Genomic DNA, 25952 nt, shown 5'->3' on the forward strand with positions numbered 1-25952 from the left:
AACATCCTACTTTCAGAGAAAACTTAAATCCTAGATGTGAACTGAATTCTGAAAAGAAACCACATTATGATTCTCAATAGAAGCATAAAGGGCTACCTGTGTTGACACCTTTGCATCTCTTTCATTACTTCATTTCCTTTTGCATGCTTCATGACAACATTTAAATAAAACCCATTTCATTTTCCCCCACCCAAATCAGTTCCCCCTACATTATCTCTGCCCAGATACTCACAGTAACATTTTAGCAATCACTTCAGAGACAGACAGATCCCACCAGAAAAAAACATCAAGAGTTTCAATCATACCAATACTTCAACAGTCACTTACGTGAATAGCTTTTAAATTACGATGTAATGAAAACAATATATGACTCTTTAATTTGCCATATATATATATTTGTCTTTTATTCTTAAATAAAACACTTGACCTCTTCCTTCCGCTAGTGCCTGCTCTGAGCACTCCTGCACGACTGTAGAGACTGCCATACATCCAGCCGACTCTGAACCACTAATTGTTAAACCAAACAACACAAGCAGTAAAAAAGGAGGTAACACTGAGAAATGACACCCCAATGCTCAACTAAAGTCTTTCACGTGAGTTTTATAAATGATTAGAGTATCCAAATTGGTTGAAAAATATTTATAGCATTAAAATAATTGGATAACTATGCATAATAAAAATACTGACAAAGATTTCATTCATTTGTGAAATTTAAGAAACAAACCAAAAAAGCAAAGGAAAAAAAGAGAGACAGACAAACCAAGAAACAGACTCTCAACTCTAGAGAACAAACTGATGGTTACCAGAGGGGAGGTGGGTGGGGAGATGGGTGAAACAGGCAATGGGGATTAAGGAGTGCACTGATCATGGTGAGCACCGGGTGATGTATGGAATTGTTGAATCACTACATTGTATGCCTGAAACTAATACAACACTGTATGTTAACCATACTGGAATTAAAAAAAAATTTTTTTTAAGATTTTATTTATTTATTTGAGAGAGAGAGAGAGCATGAGCTGGGGGGGGGGCAGAGGGAGAGGAAGAAGCAGACTCCCCACTGAGCAGGGACCCTGACCACTCGGGGCTCAATCCCAGGACCCTGAGATCATGACCTGAGCTGAAGGCAGATGCTTAACTGACTGAGCCACCCAGACGCCCCTGGAATTAAAATTTAAAACAAAAACAAAAACAAAAATGGCAAGGAGAAAGACAGTTTTTCTTAGAAAAAAATTTCTCAGATAAACATTTCCATGTGGGCCTTGATTGGTATCTCCTCTAGAAAATGGATTCCATTAGTATTGATTCTGTACTGATATCAGTGAAGAAAAACAGTAGGCTTTATTTAAAAGCGAAGATTTGTAAAGATAACTTCCAGTATTTTAAGCAGTGCAATCTATCTTTTAAAAAAGAAGCAGGGACAGCTGCAGCATTACCATTAATCCACACCTTTTAACTGACCTAGTCTAAAACTATTTCATTGATCTTTCCTTTTTCTAAAGGGGAAAAAAGTACTGGTACTATTTTTTAAGAAAGAGGTTTCAGACAAGTCAATAATTAATTTGGATGAATCTGACTTCAGAGTGGCACCTGCCACCAGCCCTCTTCTTGGACATTTGGACACATTTGTGATTTGGCTGAAAACGTCACTGTTACTCCCACCTTTAATTATTAAAGGGACTATAACATCATAATTCATCATCTCACACACATGTACCAATCATCCCAAGATCAAAGGAAAATCCTCACAAAAGTGACTGGAAATTCCTCTATTTTAAGATATCTGGTGTAATAATATATTTGATGCAAAACGTCTTCTGCACCTACTCTAGTCATCTGATAACAAAATCTGAACACAAGTGTGGTGGGAAAGTCTTTAAAAATATTAATTTTTATTTTACTTTAAAGATTTTACTTATTTGAGAGAGAGAGCATGAGCAGGGGGACCGACAGAGGGAGGGGGAGAAGCAGACTCCCTGCTGAGCACGGAAGGTGGGGGAGGCCCTTGATCCCAGGACCCTGTGATCATGACCTGAGCTGAAGGCAGATGCTTAACTGACTGAGCCACCCAGGCACCTGTGTAATTTTATTTTTAAAGCCTTATTCTAGAGAATCATCAAATCAACTGGTGATTTATCCTCACTCTTGTTAAAATATAATAAGTTCTGTTTCCATATTTTTTCCCCCAAGGATCCTTTCTCTAAATTTGAAGATACTGCACCCTCTGAAGAAACAAAATACCAGTGAGGGTCAAAACCTAGGCCAAGTCTCTCCTATAAATACAGCAACACAATAACCCACTTTTGAAGTCTTAACAATTCACAATGTAGGCAGTAGGGTATAGTAATAATCAACAGCATAAACCTTAGAGTTGGGCAGATGAGTGTTCAAATCCTGTTATTTATTAGCAATGTCTGTTATTTATTAGCATTTATTAGCAATGTGACCTTGAGTTGCAATTTCATCATCTGTATAATAGGATAATAGTACTTCAAGGGGTTATGATGATTAAATTATATATATTACATATATCAAAAATATATATCAAATTATATCAAAAATAATCATAACTTAGTAGGTTAGAATTACTAAGTCTAAAACATGGTGGTGATGTAGAAAAAAAGAACAGTTGACATGACTTCTCTATGTAACAAGAGAAACCCAAATCTGAAATAGGCAGAGCCTAAATTAGAAGTTCCCTTTTTCTGAAACTTAGTTTACTAGGCCACAAAGTCCTAAAATTAATGAGAAAAAAGTTTGATAAGGAACTCAATAGTTGGTAAGTAGCAATGTGATAATATATTGCATCTGATGGGGAAACTGAGCTTTAAAGAAAAATGATGTGCTTTTTTATCTCCTATTCTTTATTGTATTTCTTATTTCTTGTATTTCATATTGCAAATTTTAAAGATGCCAAAGTGTGACAATTCACTAGAATGAGACCATACAAAGCAAAACAATAAATTTCAAAAATTTAAGGCTGCCTCATGTTCTTACTGTACCCAGCTCCCTCTCAACTACCCACACGAGTTGATCAGCCCCAGCAACCTCTTCTTTCTTGCTGCCTCCTCCACCTATTCTTAGCTAGTTCAGGTCAAGAAAACAACAAAGGTAGAAAGTAAACCTTGCATATTCAAGTATTTAAACCTATGTCCGAATACCTTCCAACTGTGTTCCTGAATTAAATATTACATTATATTTCTGTGGTGGGCTTTAGAATTAGCCTTGTTTGTAGTCCAGCTTCACCATGGCACCTCATTCCCAGGAACAGGATTCATTCCTCTTTCCTGCATGCTGCAACGACCTCAGGATTAGGTTTCTGTTTTTCAGTTGGGCTCTCCTGTGCCTGCACCGGTAACAATGTGCTATTAGACCTCTTCAATACCTGCTGTGATTCCTTGACAGATAGACATCTGAATCACCCATTCTAACCAGGACTGGGGTTCTGCGTAGACTTTGATTAATTGCATGTCACTCTTTCTTTCTCTCTTGGAACAAATGTCCCAGCTATGTATTGAGTAACAGAATCCAGAACCTACTACCATGTCTAGTCCCATGTGCCTCCTGATGCAGCATCCTGAGTATACAAGATGAAAAGATGGCATGGTCTAGGGGCGCCTGGGTGGCTCAGTCGGCTAAGCTTCTGCCTTCGACTCAGGTTATGATCCTGGGGTCCAGGGACGGAGTCCGAGTCGGGCTTCCTGCTCAATGGGGAGTCTGCTTCTCCCTCGCCCTCTGCCCCTCCTCCCTGCTTGTGTTTTCTCTCTCTCAAATAAATAAATAAATAAATAAATAAATAAATAAATAAATGAAAGAAAAGAAAAGATGGTATGGTCTAAAAACAAAAAAAGAGCACAAATCAGGGAGGCACACCCAAATTCCGACATGCCACATTACACAAGCTTTGGTTTTCTCCTCTTCAAATGAGGATGAGTGAGATGATTAGTGAAGTAGTTCCAATCTGAGGCTGAAAAAAATCATCCAAGCATATCTTCTTTCTAAATCACAGATTTAGGGGGCTCAGTGAACTGTCAGAGATTAAAAGGGGATCACCTTATACACAAAGTGGAGAACTTCTGGATTCTCCATCAGAGATTCTGAATGGATTTACACTGAGGGTGGGGCATACTCAGAGCTCTGACAAATCACAGCCATATACATTACCATCATTCTTCAATGAGTACCATAAAAAGCAGGGGGCCCTGTTCTAGATCACCAAGCTCTCCTACAGATCTATGATTCTGTGATTCCATTGATGCAGACCTTTATACACTGGTGGTGTGCTTGCAGGGACATGCTTTGGGAGTTATTTTTTATAATGAAGATAGGTTTAAGTTGCTTCATGTCCTCTGAAGGGTTTTTAAAGTTGCAGCCTGTATATCCAAAACATAGCAAGGTTACAATCCCCCCAACCCATCCATGAAGAGTCCATTGAAAGATACTTAAGGGGCAGAGACAGTGATCTCTATAATTTTGCATGTTTTTCAGTACCTCATTCAGAACCTTATAAAAAATGTTCTGAATGATTTGGTGGACCAGACAGGGATTGAAGCAAGGTCTAACCAACTAACCTAATGAAAAATAGGACTACAAATTCTAAAAACTTAGTAAGTTCAGAAAAAGTTTGTTGGTCAAAGTGAACCTTGAGCTGCTTTTAAATGGTAGGTGAGAGAGAACAAAAAGTGATTTAGGCAAGGTGCTTGTCATACAAAATAAGAATTTGACAAGTCACAGAAAATGAACAAAAAGCTGAAAATGCACACGCTAAATCAGAGTTGGGTTAATGAATGAGCCTGCACACATAATATGAACTTGAAAGTGTAGTCTCTATACTTGAAAATCAAAGTGATCTCAACAAATTCTGTTCTATAACTTCAACATAATTAGAAAAAACATTAGAAAAAGTAAGTGCATCAATCAATTATGGGTGGTGGTGGGATATGGAGGGGGGTGGTGTTCTGGAGTATCCAATTAAGAAAGATACTAGATTAATGGCTAGGAGTTTAAGAAAGCAAGCAAAATTTTGAACATAGGCATTTTTAGGAAAGGGATTCAATTGCTTTCTTTAGATTCTTAATGAGATGATCCCAAACTGGTTAAGAACCCAGAGATTTAAGTAAAAGTCCAGTCTTTTGAATGCCCATTTGTCAGAATTTAAGAAAAAATTTTGTAAATATAAACTGCTATCACAGAAATGGTACTGCTTTTATTTTTGGTTAGATTTCTAGGGCTTTATGCTAATTTATAGTACTTAGTGTAAAGCATGGAGATACTACAAGTATAAAAATGGAAGGGAAGTTTCGATTTGACATATAAAACTCCAACTGTATCAAGTTGCATGTTAATAAGTAGGTGTTTCACACAACCAGAGTAACATTTAAGAGACACTATATCCATTTAAAGTCAATAAAGTGAGCAAACTATTTCTACATGTACCAAAAAGTGACATTGATAGTGCAATATTGCCCTCTACTGGACCAAACTAGTAAAAAGATAAACCTAAAAAACCAGCAGGACTTTAAAGGGTTTACTTTTAATAGAACTTAACTGAATGCCTTTTTTTCGCATAAATGTTAAGTTTAGCCTAATAGTAGCCTAAGTCTGGGTCACTCATTCTATAATAATTTTAGTGTGGCACTAATTTAATGTAGTATAGATGTTTAGAAGACTCAATTATGAATACAAGGTAACAAAAAATAACAAATGTAATAAATATTTTTCTTAAAACTATATAGTATCTTAGAGTTGAAAAAGCTAAACAAAGTCTATAGTCTAACCAACTATATGGTGCACACCTTCCTTCTATGTATCTCTGCCAGGCAGTCACCCAGCCTTGGCTTAAATAGTCTGGTAACAGAAAACACCATCCCTGAAAACAGTCTACTCTGTTCTGCATACTTCCTTATAGCTGAAAATTATTCCCTCCTGATTCCATCTCTGCATCAGAAAACCCCTCAAATATTTAAGAAGAGCAAATTCATGGGGCATCTGGGTGGCTCAGTTGGTTAAGCATCTGCCTTCAGCTCAGGTCATGATCCCAGGCTCCTGGGATCTAGCCCAGCATCTGGCTCCCTGCTCAATGGAGAGTCTGCTTCTCCCTCTGCTTCTCCCCCTGCTCGTGCTCTCTCTCTCAAATAAATAAAATCTTAACACACACACACACACACACACACACACACACACACACACATTTATTATCTTAGAGTGCTTTAGGTCAAAAGTGCAACATGGATCTCACTGGGCTAATATTAAGGTGTCAACAGGGGTGCATTCCTTCCTGAAGGATCTAGGCTAGAAGACTCCATCCATTTCCTTGCCTCTTCTTGCTTCTAGAGGCCACCCATATTCCTTGTTCCCTTCCACTATCTTCAAAGTGAGCAACACTGCATCTGAACATTCTTCCATAATCACAACTTCCCTTGACCCTGACCTCAGAAGAAAGGTGCTTTTAAGGACTTGTATAATTGGATTGAGCCAACTCAGATAATTCAAGATAATTTCTCCATCTCAGGATCCTTAATCTTAATTACATCCACAAAATCCCCTTTTTTCATGTAAAGTACATATTCCCAGGTTTCAAGGATTAGGATGTGGACTGCCCCAAAACACCTTCCATTTGTTCTTGTTCCTCCTAAAATAGTATGCTCCATCTGAATATGGCACTCCCTGAATGGCCAACACTGGGGAAAACAGGATGGACCATCGCCTTCATCTTTCCAGACTAAAGTCCAAAGTGGTTATCCGTATCACTCCCCTAATTCTTACTGGTATATTAACTAAAACTCCCAAGCCTTGTCTGTAAACACAGCTTTTTTTTTTACTTTTTTTTAAAAATTTATAATGATTTTTTATTTTATTATGTTAGTCACCATACAGTACATCCCCGGTTTCCGATGTAAGGCTCGATGATTCATTAGTTGTGTATAACACCCAGTGCACCATGCAATACGTGCCCTCCTTACTACCCATCACCAGCCTATCCCATTCCCCCATCCCCCTCCCCTCTGAGGCCCTCAGTTTGTTTCTCATAGTCCATAGTCTCTCATGTTTCATTCCCCCTTCTGATTACCCCCCTTTCTTTATCCCTTTATTCCCCTACTGATCATCCTAGTTCTTATGTTCCATAGATGAGAGAAATCATATGATAGTTGTCTTTCTCTGCTTGACTTATTTCACTTAGCATTATCTCCTCCAGTGCCATCCATGTCGTAGCAAATGTTGAGAACTCATTCTTTCTGATAGCTGAGTAATATTCCATTGTATATATGGACCACAACTTCTTAATCCAGTCATCTGTTGAAGGGCATCTCGGCTCCTTCCACGATTTAGCTATTGTAGACATTGCTGCTATGAACATTGGGGTGCATATGGCCCTTCTCTTTACTACGTCTGTATCTTTGGGGTAAACACCCAGTAGTGCAATGGCTGGATCATGGGGTAGCTCAATTTTTAACTTTTTAAGGGACCTCCACACTGTTTTCCAGAGTGGCTGTACCAACTTGCATTCCCAGCAACAACGTAGGAGGGATCCCCTTTCTCCACATCCTCTCCAACAATTGTTGTTTCTTGCCTTGTCTATTTTTGCCATCCTAACTGGCGTAAGGTGGTATCTCAGTGTGGTTTTGATTTGAATTTCCTTGATGGCTAATGATTTTGAACATTTTTTCATGTGTAAACACAGCTTTTAAGCCATTCCTGCTTCATCCTTTACTTGGCAGTTGTTTTTCTAAACCCAGGTATAAGAACTTCTGTTTATTCCTGTTAAATTTCATCTTGTTAGATCTTCCCTATTCGTGAGATCTTTTGGATCTCAATTCTAACAATCTATCTGCTATATTCTCAACTCTGTGTCATGTACGGCTGTCGTGAGTGTTCCCATTATATCATCACTGACAGAAATCATGAACAAGACAAGGTATGAAGAGTCTTGCCGGACATCAGAAATCTCTCTGAAGTTCCATGATTCTTGAATTTCAGTGTGTACTTTAACTCTAGAAGGGCTTCTGTGCCCCATACCCAGAGATTCTGATTTAGGACGTTTAAGACAAGGCCCAGCAATCTGCTTTCAACACCTTTCTCCAAGTGAGTTTCAGATCTGCAGAATACAGAAGGAGAAACACTGTCCAGTTTGAAATCAGTTATTAATCAGTTCTTTTTGGGTATAGCCTGCCAGGTACAACCCACCCAATTGTCTTCACATTCTGCTCATGTTTCCTGCCACTTTCAGGAAGTTATCATAAGAAAGAAACCTGCTCAAATGACTAGCTGAATTCCAGTCACACTGGTGCTACCCTACTTCCCTGCTCTACCAGTCCTACTAGCCTATAAAAGGAAGAAATGATGCAGACATAATTTGTTCTTAATGAATCTGTTCAGTGTTGACCAAGTGTTCCTTATCCTCAGTGCCTACAATGTACTCTTTAGCTCCTGATGCAGAATTTTGCCAACGTTTTAGGGTCAAGCTCACCAGCTGGTAGTTAACAAACCACCTTTAGAAAATTGAAACTGTCTGCTCTGTCTCCAGTAATTTGGAAAATCTGCTATCCTTGAAAAGCTCTCAAAGATCATGGACAACTCCAAGTTCTTTCTGAATCCATCCTGGAATGTCATTCATTCAGTCCTGGATACCTGAACCCATTTAGAGAAGCTTCACCATGTGGAGATTTCACTTCCCCTCACCAACCAATAATCAATCTACCCATTTAGGTCAAAGATCATTTTCCTTGACAGAAAGGACAGAAGCAAAATAAGATTTTCAGAAATTCCACTTTCTCTGTATCATCCATCAACAATATCAGTATCAAACACATCCCCTTTTTCTTTTTTCTTTTTTTTTTTTAAGATTTTATTTATTTATGTGACAGAGACAGCCAGCGAGAGAGGGAACACAAGCAGGGGGAGTGGGAGAGGAAGAAGCAGGCTCCCAGCAGAGGAGCCCGATGAGGGACTCGATCCCGGAATGCCGGGATCACGCCCTAAGCCGAAAGCAGATGCTTTAACGACTGCACTACCCAGGCGCCCCCCTTTTTCATCTCTTGCTGTAATCATAACTTAAAGTACCCCCAAAGTCTTCCTTAGCAATTCTTACAAGCCTCTACTCATTTGAGATTTTATTTTCTAGTTGCTATTACAGAGCTAAGCCTCCTTCTTACATTCGCATTACTCTGACTTTATCTTTCCTGTATCTTTTTTTGGAAACTGATTTTAGTTTGGCAAAAAAATTACAATTGGAGCTGGACGATACATACATAGGGGCTCATTAGGCTAATCTTACTACTTTTTAAACTTTAAAAAATAAAAAGTCAAATACATACAAATACATATGTAAATACAAATGTTTATGTAAATACAGAGAGAAGGAGATGCCCCAATTTCTTCTTCATTGGGATGTATTTTTATCCTTAAACTTTCTTTTATTGGTTGGGATAATTTGGTTTTAATTAAAGTCTGAATTGCACTTTCTCTGAACCTCCCAACCCTTTTAATTTTATCTTCTAGCCTAGATTTCTCTGCCATTTTTCTCTAGTTTTTCTTTGTACTGTTTGACATCTACCTATCAAAAATGAAGGATAAAGGCTCCACAACTGGGGGCCCTTGCAGCTCTCGGTGCCTGACCCAGCTTCATTCAAAATGTTTACTGTTCACGAAATTCTCTACAAGCTCAGCTTGGAGGGTGATCACTCCATGACCACAAGTGCATACGGTTTGGTCAAAGCATACACCAATTTTGATGTTGAGCATGATGCTCTGAACATTGAAATGGCCATCAAGACCAAAGGAGTGGTTGAGGTCACCATTGTCAACATTTTGACCAACCACAGCAATGAACAGACAGGATATTGCCTTTGCCTACCAGAGAAGGATTTAAAAGGAACTTGTATCAACACTGAAATCAGCCTTGTCCAGCCACCTGAAGACTGATTTGGGACCTAATGAAAACACCTTTTCAGTATGATGCTTCTGAGCTGAAAGCCTCCATGAAGAGACCCTTCATGGGGCTAATGAGGACTCCCTCATTGACATTATCTCCTCAAGGACCAACCAAGAGCTTCAGGAAATAACAGAGTCTACAAGGAAATGTACAAGACTGATCTGGAGAAGGACATCATTTCTGACATATCTGGTGACTTCCGCAAGCTGATGGTTGCCCTTGCAAAGGGTAGAAGAGCAGAGGATGGCTCTGTCATTGATTATGAACTGATTGACCAAGATGCCTGGGATCTCTATGATGGTGGAGTGAAGAGGAAAGGAACTGATGTGCCCAAGTGGATCAGCATCATGACCAAGCAGAGTGTGTGTCACCTCCAGAAAGTATTTGAAAGGTACAAGAGCTACAGCCCTTGTGACCCACTGGAGAGCATCAAGGAGGTCAAAGGAGACCTGGAAAACGCTTTCCTGAACTGGGTCCAGAGCATTCAGAACAAGCCCCTGTATTTTGCTGACTGACCATACAACTCCATTAAAGGCAAGGGGACTTGCAATAAAGTCTGATTAGACTCATGATCTACCATGATCTCTCACAGTAAAGCAGACATGTGGAAAATTAGGTCTGAATTCAAGAGAAAGTACAGCAAGTCCCTGTACTACTGCATCCAGCAAGACACCAAGGGTGACTGCCAGAAAGCACTGCTATACCTGTGTGGTGGGGATGACTGAGGCCTGTGACGGCATGAGCATCCAGGAGTGGTGCTCCTTAGTTTCCAGCAACAGTTCTAGAAAATAGCCCTGCAAGGATGGTATTAGCATCACCCCTCCCCATCCTTATTTCAGTTGTCAAAGCATTGCCCGCCTCTCATGCCTAGGCTCTCCTTTTAGCCAAAGAAATGAACATACCAAAGAGATGGAAGTGAAATCTATCATATAAAACACTTTGCCTCTTGTGTACTGTGTCATAAACAGATGAATAAACTGAATTTTTACTCTAAAAAAAGTGTAGGATATATTCAATTATGCCTGTTTCTCTCCTCCTATCAGGAATATAAATTTTTAAAAGTTATCAGTTTATTATCAGACTAGATTATTTCTGCCATTATCCTTTAGGACAGTGGTTCTCCAAGTGTGCTCCTTTGTAGCAGTACCAACCTCACCCATGAGCTTGTTGTTAGAAACACAAATTCATGGGTCCCACCAACTTACTATATCAGAATCTCTAAGGAAGGGGCCTGGGAAACTCTCCAAATGAGTCCTATGCGTATTAGAGTTTGAGAACCACTATTTTATTTAAGAGCTGTTGATGTGCTTTTAACCAAATGTGATTTCCATCAAATGCCTAGACAATGGGAATCCCTCATACTACTGTAAACCCTAACCTTTATGACTATCTTATATCTGTAATTCATCACCTTCCCTTGGCCAAAGGTCATTCAACACACTTCCATTCCTGTATCTATCCCATTTCTTTTATTCTCTTCTGGATGGTGTGCAGCATCCTTCCACTCACAGGATCTCAGATCTCAACATAGTTATACATTTTCTTGCCACATCACACTATTATAGCTCTCCTCTTAACAAATCTGATTCTCATAAAAGACATCCTTCCACTGTTACATTCAAGTGGTGAGCCCAAATCCAGAAAGTCATCATGACAGTCCTGATATACTTATTACTATCCCTTATAATCTCAACCTTATCATTCAAATTTTGTATACTGCTGTAAAGACTTTGGAGCCTCTAAGTATTATATCTAGCTAGATTCCATATTGTTGTTTTTTGTGAGTCTCTGGATACTGCTCCCATTTATTCTGCTCACTATGTCTTACTCGATGTCTAACAGGGTTTTATCAGTTAATCTGCTTGTTTTTCTCCTCTCTAGCAGTATTCAATCTAAAACTGTCCTAACCAGATCAGACAGTTCCTAGGAAAACACACACAGATGTACTCCACCTCTCCCTCCATAGTCTCCCAAACTCAGTGGAAGATGTTGATTATATAATCTGCAAACTTTTCTTCCTAAGCTTTTAAATTAGTGCTTTTGTAATGATGATAAATAAAAACTATAGCTGTAGCCAGAAAGGGATTGATAGGGCTGAATATGAAGGAATTAATATAAATTTAATAGTCTGATTTAAAAAAAAACACCTTTACTTGAGGTCATCCTTTTCCTTGGTTCTTTTGTAAGCAGGTACATAATACTACCATGTTGATAAAAAATTATTTGCTTTCAAATCAATATACCTGTGATCATAATTTTCTTCTCTAAAGTGGAAAATGCTGAATCAAATTCACTCAATTGTATATTTCACTCTGAATTATGAGATAACTAGCATGAATCAACTCCAAAGTATTAATTTATTCTACACACAAGTTCTAAGTTTTACAAGATCTAAGTTGAAAAACTACAATGTAGAAGAAACATGTCACTAGAGAAGTCACAGAATTTATATTCAAAATGCAAGAATACTCTGAAAATGTGTAATTTGTTTAAATTTGGATATGTAACAAATAAGTTAACTAGTTTGAAAACCAATTTATATCCACTCTGGTCTACATAACATATCGCAACTCCAAGGAAGTAATAAAAGACAGCAATAGAGAAAGGAACAAAACATAATGAAAAAAAAATCACAAAGTGAACCATAAACACAATTTGCTAAAGAAATTTGGGTTCTGAAAATTGTATACAGTGTGTAACATTGTGTACTTTTTGAATAATTATTATTCTTAAGAAACGAATGAGTAAAAATATATTACTCAATACAAAGGAAAACAATGAGTCACTTTACACACTATACTGTGGAAATGTATTAATTCCCCAATAACTGGAATAGTCACCTATTTCTGTTTAATAGTTTAGTGGTTAAAATCAGTTACAAGAAGTAAGTAGAGTTTAAGCAGAATAATTCTATTTTTTAAAAAATAGCATTTTCTATTTCTAATGTGGAATATAAACACTTCATAAGCATTCAATAAATATTAAATGGATACGTTAAAATCATCATTTAAGTGATAAAAATGGAAAATACAAATTTTAATGTCAAAATATAAACTCTGAGAGGAAGAGTTTGGTTGTAAGATATATAACCACACTTAGAAAATATGCTTATTTCTATTTTTATTACACAAACACTGCACTTTTTATGAACCACTTAGCTTTCAGAAGTCTATTTCTTGCTACCAAAGTTGGATCCTGAAAATGACCTATCCATGAGAAATGCTTTGATGATTGACTAGAAAATGACTTTATGTGTTTATAAACTTCCTTATATCATCATCATCCCCTTTCTTCTACCTGCTCTGTCATCTTGCCATTGACAAAGATACTACTTAAAACCATTCTACTTTTTTTCACTTCCCAGCTCTTCTCTGTCATTCAACCAGCTTCATCAGGTCTTAAATCAATATTCAGCCTTTTGGGGGCTAATAAACATATTATTTGCTCCAACATATTTTGCTCACCCAAAGAAAGTGATGGTATGAGATATAATGTTCTAGTGATACTTTCAGATTCTTAGGGAAAAGACACCCTACACATATAAATGGATATATTTAGAACTCATTGTTGTAATTTGAAATTACAAAGCTCATTTTCCCTATAGGATAGTTTTATTTTTCATGTCAGTTTTGACACACAAGAATGTTACAGTAATGACTACTATTATTTTCTTCATTTAACAAAGGAAAAAAGTTAAAATAAATAGAAGGCTCTTTCTTTCCCTTTTCCTATTGACTAAAAGGGATGCCACCTTTTTATATTTTACTCCAGAAAATAAGAAGGTTCATCGTAACTAAAATGACCCTACCCCCACCCCTTTACAACATGCATACATCTACCCCAAAACTTCTCTGAAGTTCTGGTCAAATCTCTTTCTCTGACCAACATGCCTCATACAGATCTAAAGCTTAATGAATATATGCTATAGAATGAGGACCTTTAAAAAAAATGGCATAAGGAGCACTGTTTCCTTCACTAAGTCTTCAAAAAGTGACTTAAACTAGTCACATGAAAATAAGACAAATTCTCTGAAATCTCTACCTTTCAATTCCTTTAGAGAACTCCTGGCCTTTGGGATTCTCATGTTCAAAGGCACTATGCTTTTATTACATAACTTCCCACAGAAGACTGAACCATGTGATATTCTCAGTCCTGCTGACACAATAAATATTAAAATATTTATAAATATTTATAAATATATATTATATTTATAACATATAAATAAAATATATGTTTAAATTATATTATAAATATAATATAAAATATATTATACGTATTAATAAATATTAAAAACTAAAACAAAAAACCAAAAAAACCCAGTCCTATGATAAACTAATTTAATAATTCCTTTCCTCACCCATTCATTCAACATTATTAAGCAGCTATAATAACGCCATGTTTTCAGTCATCGATCATTCAATAAGTACACAAAAAATGGAAAATACAGTATGGTAAGGAATATTTTTTACATCTCCATTTTTTGAGATATTTCTAGCATGCATTTCACATATAGTTTTATGCATTTAAATGACCTTACCTCTCTTACAGATAGCTGTGGTGGAAAGGAGACTGAAAATACCAAGTTGGTAAATTCAAATCCAGAGGCCTCAACTTTTTGGCACACCTAAAAAAGTATTACATAAAAGGATTTTTTTATTATATAAAACAGTATTTATCTATATAAATTCTCAGGAATTGCTGAAAACCTTAAACAAATCTTCATAACATAAGTTTTTGGTCCAGAACACGGCACTACACTTCTAAACTTTCACCTCTGGGAATTCTCATAAGCATTCCAAAATCAAGTATTTGCTAATTATGACCCTGAAGACTGATATCACGAGATGCCAACACAGCCAGGACTCACTTGCAGAATAATCTGTTGAGTGTCAAAATAGTTTTCTCTTAGATCACCTCATAACTTAAAAAATATTTTTAAACAAAATAAAGCCAAATTTGGCACTCCTGACAGCTGGAAACAAAAGGCAATCCCACATTCAATCATGTACCTTCCACAAGACGTAACACTTGTTTTTTCAAGACACTAATAGGTATGACTAAGAGCTTTTCTCTAACTCCTTAGCTATATTAAACAGCAGAGGGAAAACCACTATATTTCTCTTCAGTTGAGTAGTACTCATGACTGAAACACATGGACACCTACTTCATTAATTTTCAGTTATCTTCTTAATAAAAAAGTAATTTGAGAATAGTAGGCTTGTTTTTTTTAATTAAGAAATGTTTTAATGATCCACTGGTGTAAAACAAGTTGAAATTAATGGTACTGTTAACTTTAGATACAAGAATTCTAGGCTTTAAGACTGAAAATTTCTACATAATTGCGAATATAATAAAAAAACAGATGATTTACCTTTTTAATGAACTCTTTTTCACAGAATTCTTGAAGAATTCCTAGACATACATTGCATACATTTAAATTTGAGTTCTTGGAAGCAGTGCTACCATCTTCAATAACGGAGACCCTTCCCTCTCCATTCTGACTCAGATTATCAGTCCCATCAATCCCATCTTCTAGTTCTTGTAGTCGAATTTTCTTGGGAGGTGGGTTTGGAACTTCCAAAATTAATTCATCTTTTTCAATTTCCAGAAATTTCTGTAGTTCATTGAGCAACTCCTGAAAAGTTAATTTGAAAAAAGTAATAACCCTTTTACAATGCCCTTAAGACGACAACAGGAGTAAAATTGTGATACATTGAAGACTTATACAATATTGATTTATATCAGTTTGGAGCAATCGATTAATTTTATTAGCCAGCATTGGCTTTCTGGGGAATTTAAAAGAGAATTACCTAGCTCCCACAATATATGTGTGAATATTTTTCCAAAAGAGTTTCATATATTAATGAAGTTAAAGTCCTAAATCTGAGGCAGAAGATTCCATTAACAAATTTATTACAGGCATAACTCATTTTACTGTGCTTCAGTTTATTGTGCTTTGCAAATACTGCATCTTTATAAAACGAAAGTTTGAGGCAACCTTCTATCAAGCAAGTCTATCAGCACCATTTTTCCAACAGCATTTGTTCACTTTTTGTCTCTGTCACATTTTAGTAATTCTCACAATATTTGAAATTTTTTCATTATTACACTTGTGACAGTAATCTGTGATCAGGGATCATTACTTGCTGAAAGCTCAGATGATGGTTAGTACTTTTTAGCAATAAATTATTTTTTAATTAAGTATGTACATTTCTTAGACATAATGCTATTACACAATAGACTACAAATATGCTTTCATCTGCACTGGGAAACCAAAAAATAATTTGACTCACTTCATTGTGACATTCACTTTATTATGGTAGTCTGGAACCAAACCCACAATCTATGAGGTATGCCTGTAATTTGGTTTGTAGTTATATTGTGAGGATCATTCACTTGCTAATTTTAGTAAAAACAAACAAACGTCAATTCTAATTATTAATAAATAGAAATACGAAATGAATTTCCATCCTTGCTAAGTTATTTAATAATCTCACAATCACTAAAACATCTTTACAACATTTATTAATATGAAATCTGAAAAATCAGAAATTATACATCTATTAAGTAAAAATAATTTCAAGACAAGTTACTAAACAAAGGTAAACAGTTGCTGGCAATGCTGAAAATTAACATAGTAATTACAAAAACCAAACATTCTGGTTGGCTTCATTTCTGTCACCCTTTGTACTAGAATGCTAAAAGTTGCATTCTTTTGAAACCATTCTCATATTTTAGACATTTCACCCATCTAAATACTCAGAGGACTTTGTTTTGTTTAAATTAGACAGATTCTATTATTTAGTTGTTGAATAGATATCCTTTTAAAATTTACTCAGATTACAATTTACTGACTCTAAAGAAAAAAATTTCACTCAAACAAATTTAATTCATTTTATTAGGACGGTAGCTCTATTTCATCTTTAACAGAAATACTAATACATACATACAGATATAGGTATATTATGACCCACACAAATATGTTTATTACCTAAGTTCTATAATTTCAGCATAACATAGTACATGTATATGTATGTGTACATACATAGAGGACTACAAAGATCAAAATTTAAGTACATTTACAAAAAATTTTTTCTTCAAATATTTTCATGTTTATTTACATAAAATGATACAAATAAAAGTTGGCAACACTAAGTCTCTTTATATAATATATATTTTAAATCTTAAAACATATTTTAAATATGAAAACAAATGCATAGAATAGACTCATATAATGTGTCTGAAAAATGTGTAAGGAGAATTACACAAAACCATTCTGATTATTACTTCATAGTCATAGTGTGTATAAATGAATATACACATATATATTAATCATCATAGCATATGTACCATTTTCAAAGTGTTTTCACATACTTTATTAGAAATTGTCCCTTAAAATCCTGTGAGGTGGATGTTATCATCATTCCCATTTAGAGAGGAGAAAACTGAAGCTGGAACTGGGATTCAAATCCATGTCTTCTAGCTCCAAATTCTAGGCTTTGGATTCAGACAGACAGTTCATATCCTAGCTTGCTCACTTAATAGCTGTGTAACTTTGGGCAGGTTGTTTAACCTCTCTGTGCCTCAGTTTCTTCATCTGAAAATAGAGACAATCATAGTATGTACTTACCTAGTAGGTTATTATTAGGATTAGATGAGAGCTTGACATATAAAAATGTTACATGAATATCAGATATAATTATTATTTCCAAAATAAAACAACTCATACATAGGAAAAATTATTGTTACTTCTAACTCCTGAGCAATTTTTAAAAATTGTAAGAAACTGAGTGTGGGGGTGCCTGGGTGGCTCAGTCGTTAAGCGTCTGCCCTCAGCCCAGGGCGTGATCCCAGGGTCCTGGGATCGAGCCCCAGATCGGGCTCCCTGCTCTGCTGGGAGCCTGCTTCTTCCTCTCCCACTCCCCCTGCTTGTGTTCCCTCTCTCGCTGGCTGTGTCTCTCTCTGTCAAATAAATAAATAAAATCTTTAAGAAAAAAAAAAGAAACTGAGTGTGCGTGTGTGTATACATATTGTTTAAGTATATATTTACATATATATGATTACCATCTGTCTCTAAAAAGAATGTCACTATTGGAATCAAGTATACTTCACAAAACATGTTACATATTTTTTGTGAAAGTATTCTGTTAAATAGTCAAAGCTCTCTCTCTATATATTGCCATAAATGTCAAAGATCCCTGTATATTATTTTTGTTATTATTAATAGCAGTAAATAACGATGATGATAAGCATTTACTTCTGGAGGGTTGCAAATACCTATTTGTAAGTACAAATGGTAATACAGAAAACAGAAAAAGAAAAAAGGCAGCCAAATCCACAATGCTTCCACTTAATAGAAGATCTCAGGACTGTCATCCTCCTCTTGTCACATCTTACTAGTATCTGGTTAGAGGTGCTATTTTGTGATATCTGTGTTCTCTTTAGGGGAGGTATATACAAACATTAAATACACCAGGGATTTGCTCCACAAAGATCGCACTACATTAAATGTTAGATATAATCACTTAAGAAGGAATTTACAGTTTTATGGTACTAAAAGGAAATTCCAAATTTACCATTATCAGCAATTATTTTATTATAGTTTTTTTTAATTAATGAAGAGTTATGGATAGATAATTGCCCTCAAATGTACAGGTATTCATTTTAGAATAAAGAAACTTTCTTTAGAAACAAAATGAAAGTACCTTGTAGGGAAGTTTGTAAGGTGCAGGAAAATCCACACCACAGAATCTGAAAATACATCTTGGACAGGTACCAGTACTGAGCAACAACCGGGCCACATGCTTGTTTTCCTCAGTCAGTGGAAACATATTGAGTAATTATAACTAGAAAGAAAGAAAAAAAGCAATGAACATCTTTCGCGTCTTACTTTCACAGACAAATATGTCATCACCTTAAGGGATAAAAACTAACTTTTATTTGAAAACATTATTTTGTACTCTCTAATAATATCCCTTCCATTATATGTATATTGAAACATAAACTTGAAGGACATTTATTCGATGGGCCAGGTAAAAGTTTCTAATTATCAAGGAATTTAGTGTAGCATTCTGGATTATGATAAAGTATATCAATATAACTAAATCAATTAAAAGAAATAAAAATAAAAATAATCAAGAATGGTTGTCTCTGAAGAAGGTAATAAAAACAAAGAATACGGAGTGAAGTTTTGTTATTTTGTACCATTCAGTGTTGTTTGAGAACACAAAGTAGCAAATTCAATAAACTTTTCCTGTTAGAAATTAAGAATGAGTTTGTTAGGAAAAAATAGATCAGTCTATATATTTTACTAGCCTCAATGATAGTTAAGCAGTCAAGTATTTAAACAAATTGATCAGTAAATCTAAAAACATTGATTATACTTTGATGAAATAACTAAATGACCACCAACTATTAGCAAAATGAGAAGAATCTGCTCCTTTCATGCACAAGTAAAACCTCCCCCACGAAAAAAACCCCACAAATTAATGCAAAATAATTTAGAGTAATTACCATCTAAAACAAGTTGTTACTTTTCACAATTTGAATAAATGCCCTTAGAAACCAATTAGAGAATGGAGTAAAATCCGATATAACTCTCTTGTCAGGAAGGAGGTGTATGAAAATTAAATTACCTAATCATTCTGTTTTGCAAAAATAGATCTTCTGATTAATCAACCAGCTCACATTACTTTAAAATGAGGAACTAGCAATATTTTAAAAAACAATGATTGCATGGCAATGTTGTGGTATGGTGGTCACACAGATAAAAAATGGTGGCACTTTTTAATTCATGCAGTGTCATAATTCAAATGAATTTGCTTAAAATTTGTGGAAGGGTTGAGCTCTTACCAACTCCTTACTGTGAAGATGTGATTCTTAGAATTAGTTTGTGTTTTCCAACCCTTTAAAACCCCTACTTACTTGCAAGTTTCTAAATGTTTGTGGCCACTTATCAAGAGTATATCGTTGACACAAAATAATGAAGAAGGCAGGTATATACTTCTACAAAACCCCTCACCACAAAAATCAGTTTTAGCAACCAGGACTACAAAAGACAGATTGCCTCTGGCTGAGTTCCAATTCAGGTGAATACAGTATGGGAGCTGGCAGACAGGAAGAAAAGAAAGTTAAGACTGCCTGGATACACCAGTGAAAAGTCTGAGATAGAGGATTAAAGCTCTGATTTAGGGTAGCCTAAGTAAATTTGGGTTCAAGGGCATTTTCGCAAAAGGACACATATTATTTGGAGAACACCTTGTATGTAGAGAAGTGCTGTGTGGTTATCATTATATACAAGTGATCTGAATTCCTTCTGCCAGGCCATTTAGTCTGCTAGTTTGATTCTGAGAAAGGGCTGTGATTCAGTGAGGGGCTGATTATCAACATTTAAGGTATATCCTTGATTGCAATCCCCTCCCAGAGAAACTATTTCTGTCTCACTATCTTTTCTCCACCTTTCCATTACTTAAGACCAAAGATTTCATTTAATTCAGAATTAACCTTTAAGTCAGAGAGAGAAACAATCCCTCTTGGTAAATAAATGCATGAGTATATTCTTAAAAGAACACTTTGTATCAAAGCTTTCCCGCAGATTTCAGTCAAATACTATTATTAAAATGGATGCTTTCTAAGGATAAGATGGGTCCATTTGTGACAACATGGATGGAGGGAACAGGTTATTATGCCAAGTGAAATAAGTCAGACTGAGAAAGATGACTACCATATGATTTCAACCTAAGTGGAATTTAAAAAACAAAACAAATGAATAAAACAAACAAAAAGCAGAATCTCTATAAATCTCTATAAATATGGTTGCCAGAGGGAAGAGGAGTGAGAAATACAGTCCCAGTTATGGAATAAGTCACTGGAATAAAAGGCAATGATTTGTAATAGGTCGTAGGGTGGTAACAGATGATAGCTATACTTGTGGTGAGCACAGAATGTCATACAGAGAAGTTGAATCACCGTTTTACACCTGAAACTAATGTAACATTGTGTGTCAACTACACTTAAATAAAAAAAATTATTTTTAATTGAGGAAAATGGATGCTTTCTTTCCTTTGGCTCAAAGGATGAAGGTTTATTTCTCCAATAGGTACACTTAGAATAAAGGTATCACACAAAGTCAACATATGACACATTACAAGCTCTTGGCTCTGAGAAGTTCCCAAACCTGTTCAGAATTAGGAAGCCTCCTGTCCTGAGTTATTTGAAGAGGTCTTAAAACAAAACAAGACAAACGCTCTTCAGCGTGTACGTGTCAGTAATGGAATGGTCTTCCAAACCCTCAAGATCATTTTCATTTAGCAACAATCTAGCGACTTCTCAAACAAGGTAACATTAAAAGGAGGAAATGCGTTGTCTTAAATTCAGTTGTTTCGTCTTGACGTACAGCACTGAAGGATTTCATAAGTCATCAGAATCAGTCGTTCCATATGAGGTTTATTATCCTTGAAAGCAAGCCCTGAGAAATGCATCTCATACTATAAGTTTTTCATTGTCGGTTGCCTTCGTTAAGATTTTCGTTTTTCGTTTACGTGCTTCTTTTACATAAAGAATTGGAACTAGTCATTGCAACAGAATCTCTTAACACGTGTCAGGATCCTTACGGGATTTGAGTCCTTTCTCCACAAACCAATGATAACTGGAGGAGACGATGGACTTTCTTTTCACCTCTTGGACTTACAGAAACCATTCGTTGCAAAGAGAGAAGGAGCAGGGCATATGAAAAAACACCAAAATGGCCAGACTGAGTATCACATCCCGTGAGGTTTCAACACTCATTTCCATACAGAAGTGTGTCATTCCTCTCACGGGGGTGGGGGCGTGTGTGGATTTTTCAAAGGAGACCCTCACAACTTTATTGTGCTACCGTTATACTCAATTGTAGAATCTACTCTAGACTTGGAAATTCAGCCAAGGTCTAACCTCCAGTCTCTCCTTCGGCCAATAAAGCCCTTCCCCTCCTTCAGTCAGGTCCAAGAAACTTCCCGTTCACCCCTCCTTGCCAACAAGGCCGCTCCAACAGGAAGGAAACTAACCTCTCCATCCACACCTCTCCTGCGCCCACGTCGTACCCCCACCCCTCAGACCTTCCTGCCTCACCTTCTCCCACGACGCCGGAGCCTGAGATTTAACCCCTTCCGGCCCCCCCAGAGGGAACGGGGAAGACTAATGACAACGCACCTACTGCGTGTAGCAATTATGTTCCCCGAGGAAACGAGAGCTTTAGAACGAAAGTACCAGGCCCTTTCGCAAAGGCTGAGTGAACGCTCTCCTCTTCTTGTTTGTGGGGAAACCAGAAACACTGCCCGGCGCGCCGCCACAACCCCTCATCCCACCGCCACCCCCGCTGGCGTAGAAGTGCGTGGGTCAGAACTGCCGGCCAGAGCCGGACTAGTCCTGGAGCAGCCCCCGTGGGACTCCGACGTCTAGGAGTCGTAGTCGCTGCCAGAAATATCGATGAGCCCTTACCCTCAGGTATAGAACGGAAATTTTGGCTAAGGCGAATAAAAAGAGACTGTTCCTCACCCCCGTGGATTAGAGGTATCCTCCCTTCCTCAGGTACCATCCGGCAAAGTACCACAGCGACGTCCTAACTGCAGGGGTGGGCGGGGTGGAGGACTCGGTGTTCTGCCCATTGTGCCTGGCGCGCGAGGGGCTAGTGTACCCGGGCCTGGGGAGTCCCAGCGCGGATCGGGAGCCGAGCGGAGGCGGAGGATATGGCTTCTCAGCCGCCTCCTCCCCCGAAACCCTGGGAGACCCGCCGAATTCCTGGGGCCGGGCCAGGACCAGGACCTGGCCCCACTTTTCAGTGAGTATGGGATTCTTCTGGCCGCGGGTTTGGTGGGCCGGAACGGGGACCGGGCAGGAGACGGTTGAGGCCGTTGTTGCGCTGAGATGTCCCCTCCCCCTCTCAACCAGCCCTCAATGTTGAGGGGTTCAAGGTAGGGACGGGACGCCAGTGTAGGGAATTTCGATGCCAGACAGCTGTTTCTGACTCGACGGCTCTCGGTACGGACACTGTCCGGGGAGCCGCCGGGCGCCTCACTGGGTCCCTGTGCTTGGAAGAAAGGGGGCGGCTTCCTTCTTTCTTCTTTCTGTTAGCGGAACGCCGGGACCGAACTGCTTGACCCTCTCCAAAGCGTTAGACTTGGTCTTTCGTAGGTGAGGGTAGCGGGCATTTGCCCAGCCCCGGCTGGACAGGGAGCAAAGTCTTACAACCTCTCGAGAAGTTGGTGAAAGCCCCAAAGGTCGCTTTTACGCACTGGAACCCAAGCCTATATACACTTTGCGTTGTTTTTCAGCATAACTCAGCAATGTTTGAATAAGGATTTGGAGAAGCAACTTTCAAGCGGGAGTTCTAAATCCAAGGCCTATGGCTGGCCTTTGTGTGCAAAATAGTGTGTCACTTTTCTAAGGCCTGTGTGTTTTTTATTCGTTTTTAATGAATAATGGGGAAAAGGCTAAAATAGAACGAAAGAGAAGAGTTTCACAGCCTTGTGTGTTTCATGTTGGGTGGATCTGGACATCTAAATTTAGGTGAGATTCGAATGGCAGATCACCTATCGTAGCAGGTTTATCTAACACATAAAAGTCCGCAGTACACTGGAATGTATTTCTTCTATGTTCGAAAATCTTGTAATCCTTATTTAAATGTCAAGATACTTGAACACATTGGCAACTTAATTTAATAATGATAGATACATAACAAATAATAAGCTTTAATTATACTGTTAAGCTGGGCGACACTTCCTGCTACCTTTTTTATGAGTGATTTGACTTTAAAAAAAAAATTTGGACAGCTATTCGGAAGACAGGTTTTATACTTTGGCATCTTGTTAAAGTTCTGTTTATGTAAAATTAACCATTTTCCCACTTTTTTTAATTTTAAATTTTAAACGTGTAGTGACTGGTAGAGTGTAAGACAATGAATAGTTGTGTATTCACACTTAGCTTTAAGAAAATTTTTCCAGGGGCACCTGGGTGGCTCAGTCGGTTATGGGTCTGCCTTGGGCTCAGGTCGTGATCTCAGAGTTCAGGAATAAAGCCCCCCCCCCGCCCCCCGCATTGGGCTCCCTGCTTTGCCCCTCACACCGTACGTGCTCTCTCTCGCTCTGCTATCTCAAATAAAAGGAAAATTTTCCAGGTTTGCCTCAGATTTTATTTGCAGATTTTTTTTTTAAATAAAAATTACATTAAAAAAAATTACACAAACAGTTAAGCCTCCCATTCTTCTTTTCTGCTATTAACTACTGTCCCTATTTGGTGTTTCATGTACCCAATTATGTTTTTATACTTTATTGTATGCCTTAGTACTTAGGTTTGTGTGTTATATATATATGTCTGTACATATAGTGTTTAGTGTGTTTTTAGACTTTATGTTCAAACTATGTATCATTTTGGAAAATGTTTTTCCATTACATATTATTGATTTGAGGTTTATCTTGTTCATACATATAGCTGTAGTTCATTTTAATTGCAGTAGGATATTCTGTTATATAAAAACAAACTATTCTGTTGTAGATATTAAAATATTATGTATTAAAAACTGCTGCAGTGACCATTCTTTTTTTTTTTTTTAAGATAATTTATTTAGGAGCGCCTGGGTGGTGCAGTCGTTAAGCGTCTGCCTTCGGCTCCGGGCGTGATCCCAGGGTCCTGGGATCGAGCCCCACATCAGCAACTGCTGGGAGCCTGCTTCTTCCTCTCCCACTCCCCCTGCTTCTGTTCCCTCTCTCACTGGCTGTCTCTGTCAAATAAATAAATAAAATCTTTAAAAATAATTTAAAAAAAATAAGATTATTTATTTGAGAGAGAACATTCGTAGCGGGGAGGAAGGGAGGGAGAGGGAGGCACAGACTCCCCACAGAGCAGGGAGCCCAATGAGGGCCTGATCCCAGGACCCCAGGATAATCACCTGAGCCACCCAGGCGCCCCTGCAGTGACGGTTCTTGTGCCTTTCTCCTTGTCCACATTTCCAAGGGGTTTTCTAATAATGTGTTATTAGAAGTGGAATTGCTTGGTGGAGGGTATGCTTAGGTTCAAGTACTAACTAGTGCCGAGTTGCTCCCCAAAGTGGTTGTGTACTAGTTTTTACATTTTCACTAGCAAGGTATTCTGTTTCTCTACATTCTAACACTTGATGATGTTCTTTTTTTAGTTCTGAATTTGCCAATCTAATGGATGTGAAGTGATATTTAATCTTTAATTTGCATTTCTCTGGTTAGTAATAAGATTGAGCATCTCTTTGAATGTTAAATTAGCCATTTGAATTTTTTCTGTTAATATCTTTTGCCCACTTTTTTAATTGGCTTTAGGTTTGCTTATCAACTTGTTAAGAGTCCTTTATTCATACTAATTCTGTTTTTGTATGTTTTCAATTTCTTTCAGTCTATGGCTTGTCTTCTTTTTTTTTTTTTTTAAGATTTTATTTATTTATTTGACAGAGATAGAGACAGCCAGCGAGAGAGGGAACACAAGCAGGGGAGTGGGAGAGGAAGAAGCAGGCTCATAGCGGAGGAGCCTGATGTGGGGCTCGATCCCAGAACGCCGGGATCACGCCCTGAGCCGAAGGCAGACGCCCAACCGCTGTGCCACCCAGGCGCCCCTTATGCCTTGTCTTCTTGCTTTATTTGTATTCATGTTCATTTTTGTTGTACAGATACTTTTAATTTAAATATAGCCAAATTTTCATACTTCATTGTTTGTGTTTTTTTGTGTCTTGGTTAAGAAACCCTTTTTTCCCTCAGATCAAGAAAATTTTTCTCTCTGGGGTGCCTGGGTAGCACAGTGGTTAAGCATCTGCCTTCGGCTCAGGGCATGATCCCAGCATTCTGGGTTCGAGCCCCACATCAGGCTCCTCCACTAAGAGCCTGCTTCTTCCTCTCCCACTCCCCCTGCATGTGTTCCCTCTCTCGCTGGCTGTCTCTCTCTGTCAAATACATAAAATCTTTAAAAAAATTTTTTTTCTCTTATTTTTTTTAAATGTGGTGCATTTCACATTCATATTTTTAATCCA

General features: G+C 37.5%; 2 protein-coding genes and 1 pseudogene across 6 annotated transcripts in view; 2 read left to right on the forward strand and 1 right to left on the reverse strand.

Annotated features, from left to right (window-relative positions):
• The window catches only part of PUS10 (pseudouridine synthase 10), a 73372-nt gene extending 50859 nt beyond the window's left edge, over positions 1-22513 (reverse strand). The window contains exons 1-4 of one of the 5 annotated variants that reach the window (XM_045788043.2): positions 22463-22513; positions 18634-18774; positions 15300-15563; positions 14466-14552 (exon numbers count right to left, since the gene is read on the reverse strand). In XM_045788043.2, coding sequence (XP_045643999.1) covers positions 14466-14552; positions 15300-15563; positions 18634-18759 — 477 coding nt within the window. In that variant the 5' untranslated portion in view covers positions 18760-18774; positions 22463-22513. The other 4 variants (XM_045788039.2, XM_045788040.2, XM_045788042.2 and 1 more) reach the window with 4 other exon arrangements.
• LOC123785961 (annexin A2 pseudogene) lies at positions 9628-10653 on the forward strand (annotated as a pseudogene).
• A 64-nt stretch (positions 22514-22577) lies between the features above and the next one.
• Positions 22578-25952, forward strand: part of PEX13 (peroxisomal biogenesis factor 13) — a 28892-nt gene continuing 25517 nt past the window's right edge. Inside the window, exon 1 of the mRNA XM_045788044.2 lies at positions 22578-22745. Coding sequence (XP_045644000.1) covers positions 22654-22745 — 92 coding nt within the window. The 5' untranslated portion in view covers positions 22578-22653. The remainder of the gene's footprint in view (positions 22746-25952) is intronic.

This window comes from Ursus americanus, chromosome 7, assembly GCF_024610735.1.
Source record: "Ursus americanus isolate L20-20 chromosome 7, mUrsAme1.1.p, whole genome shotgun sequence".
Lineage (NCBI taxonomy): Eukaryota > Metazoa > Chordata > Mammalia > Carnivora > Ursidae > Ursus > Ursus americanus.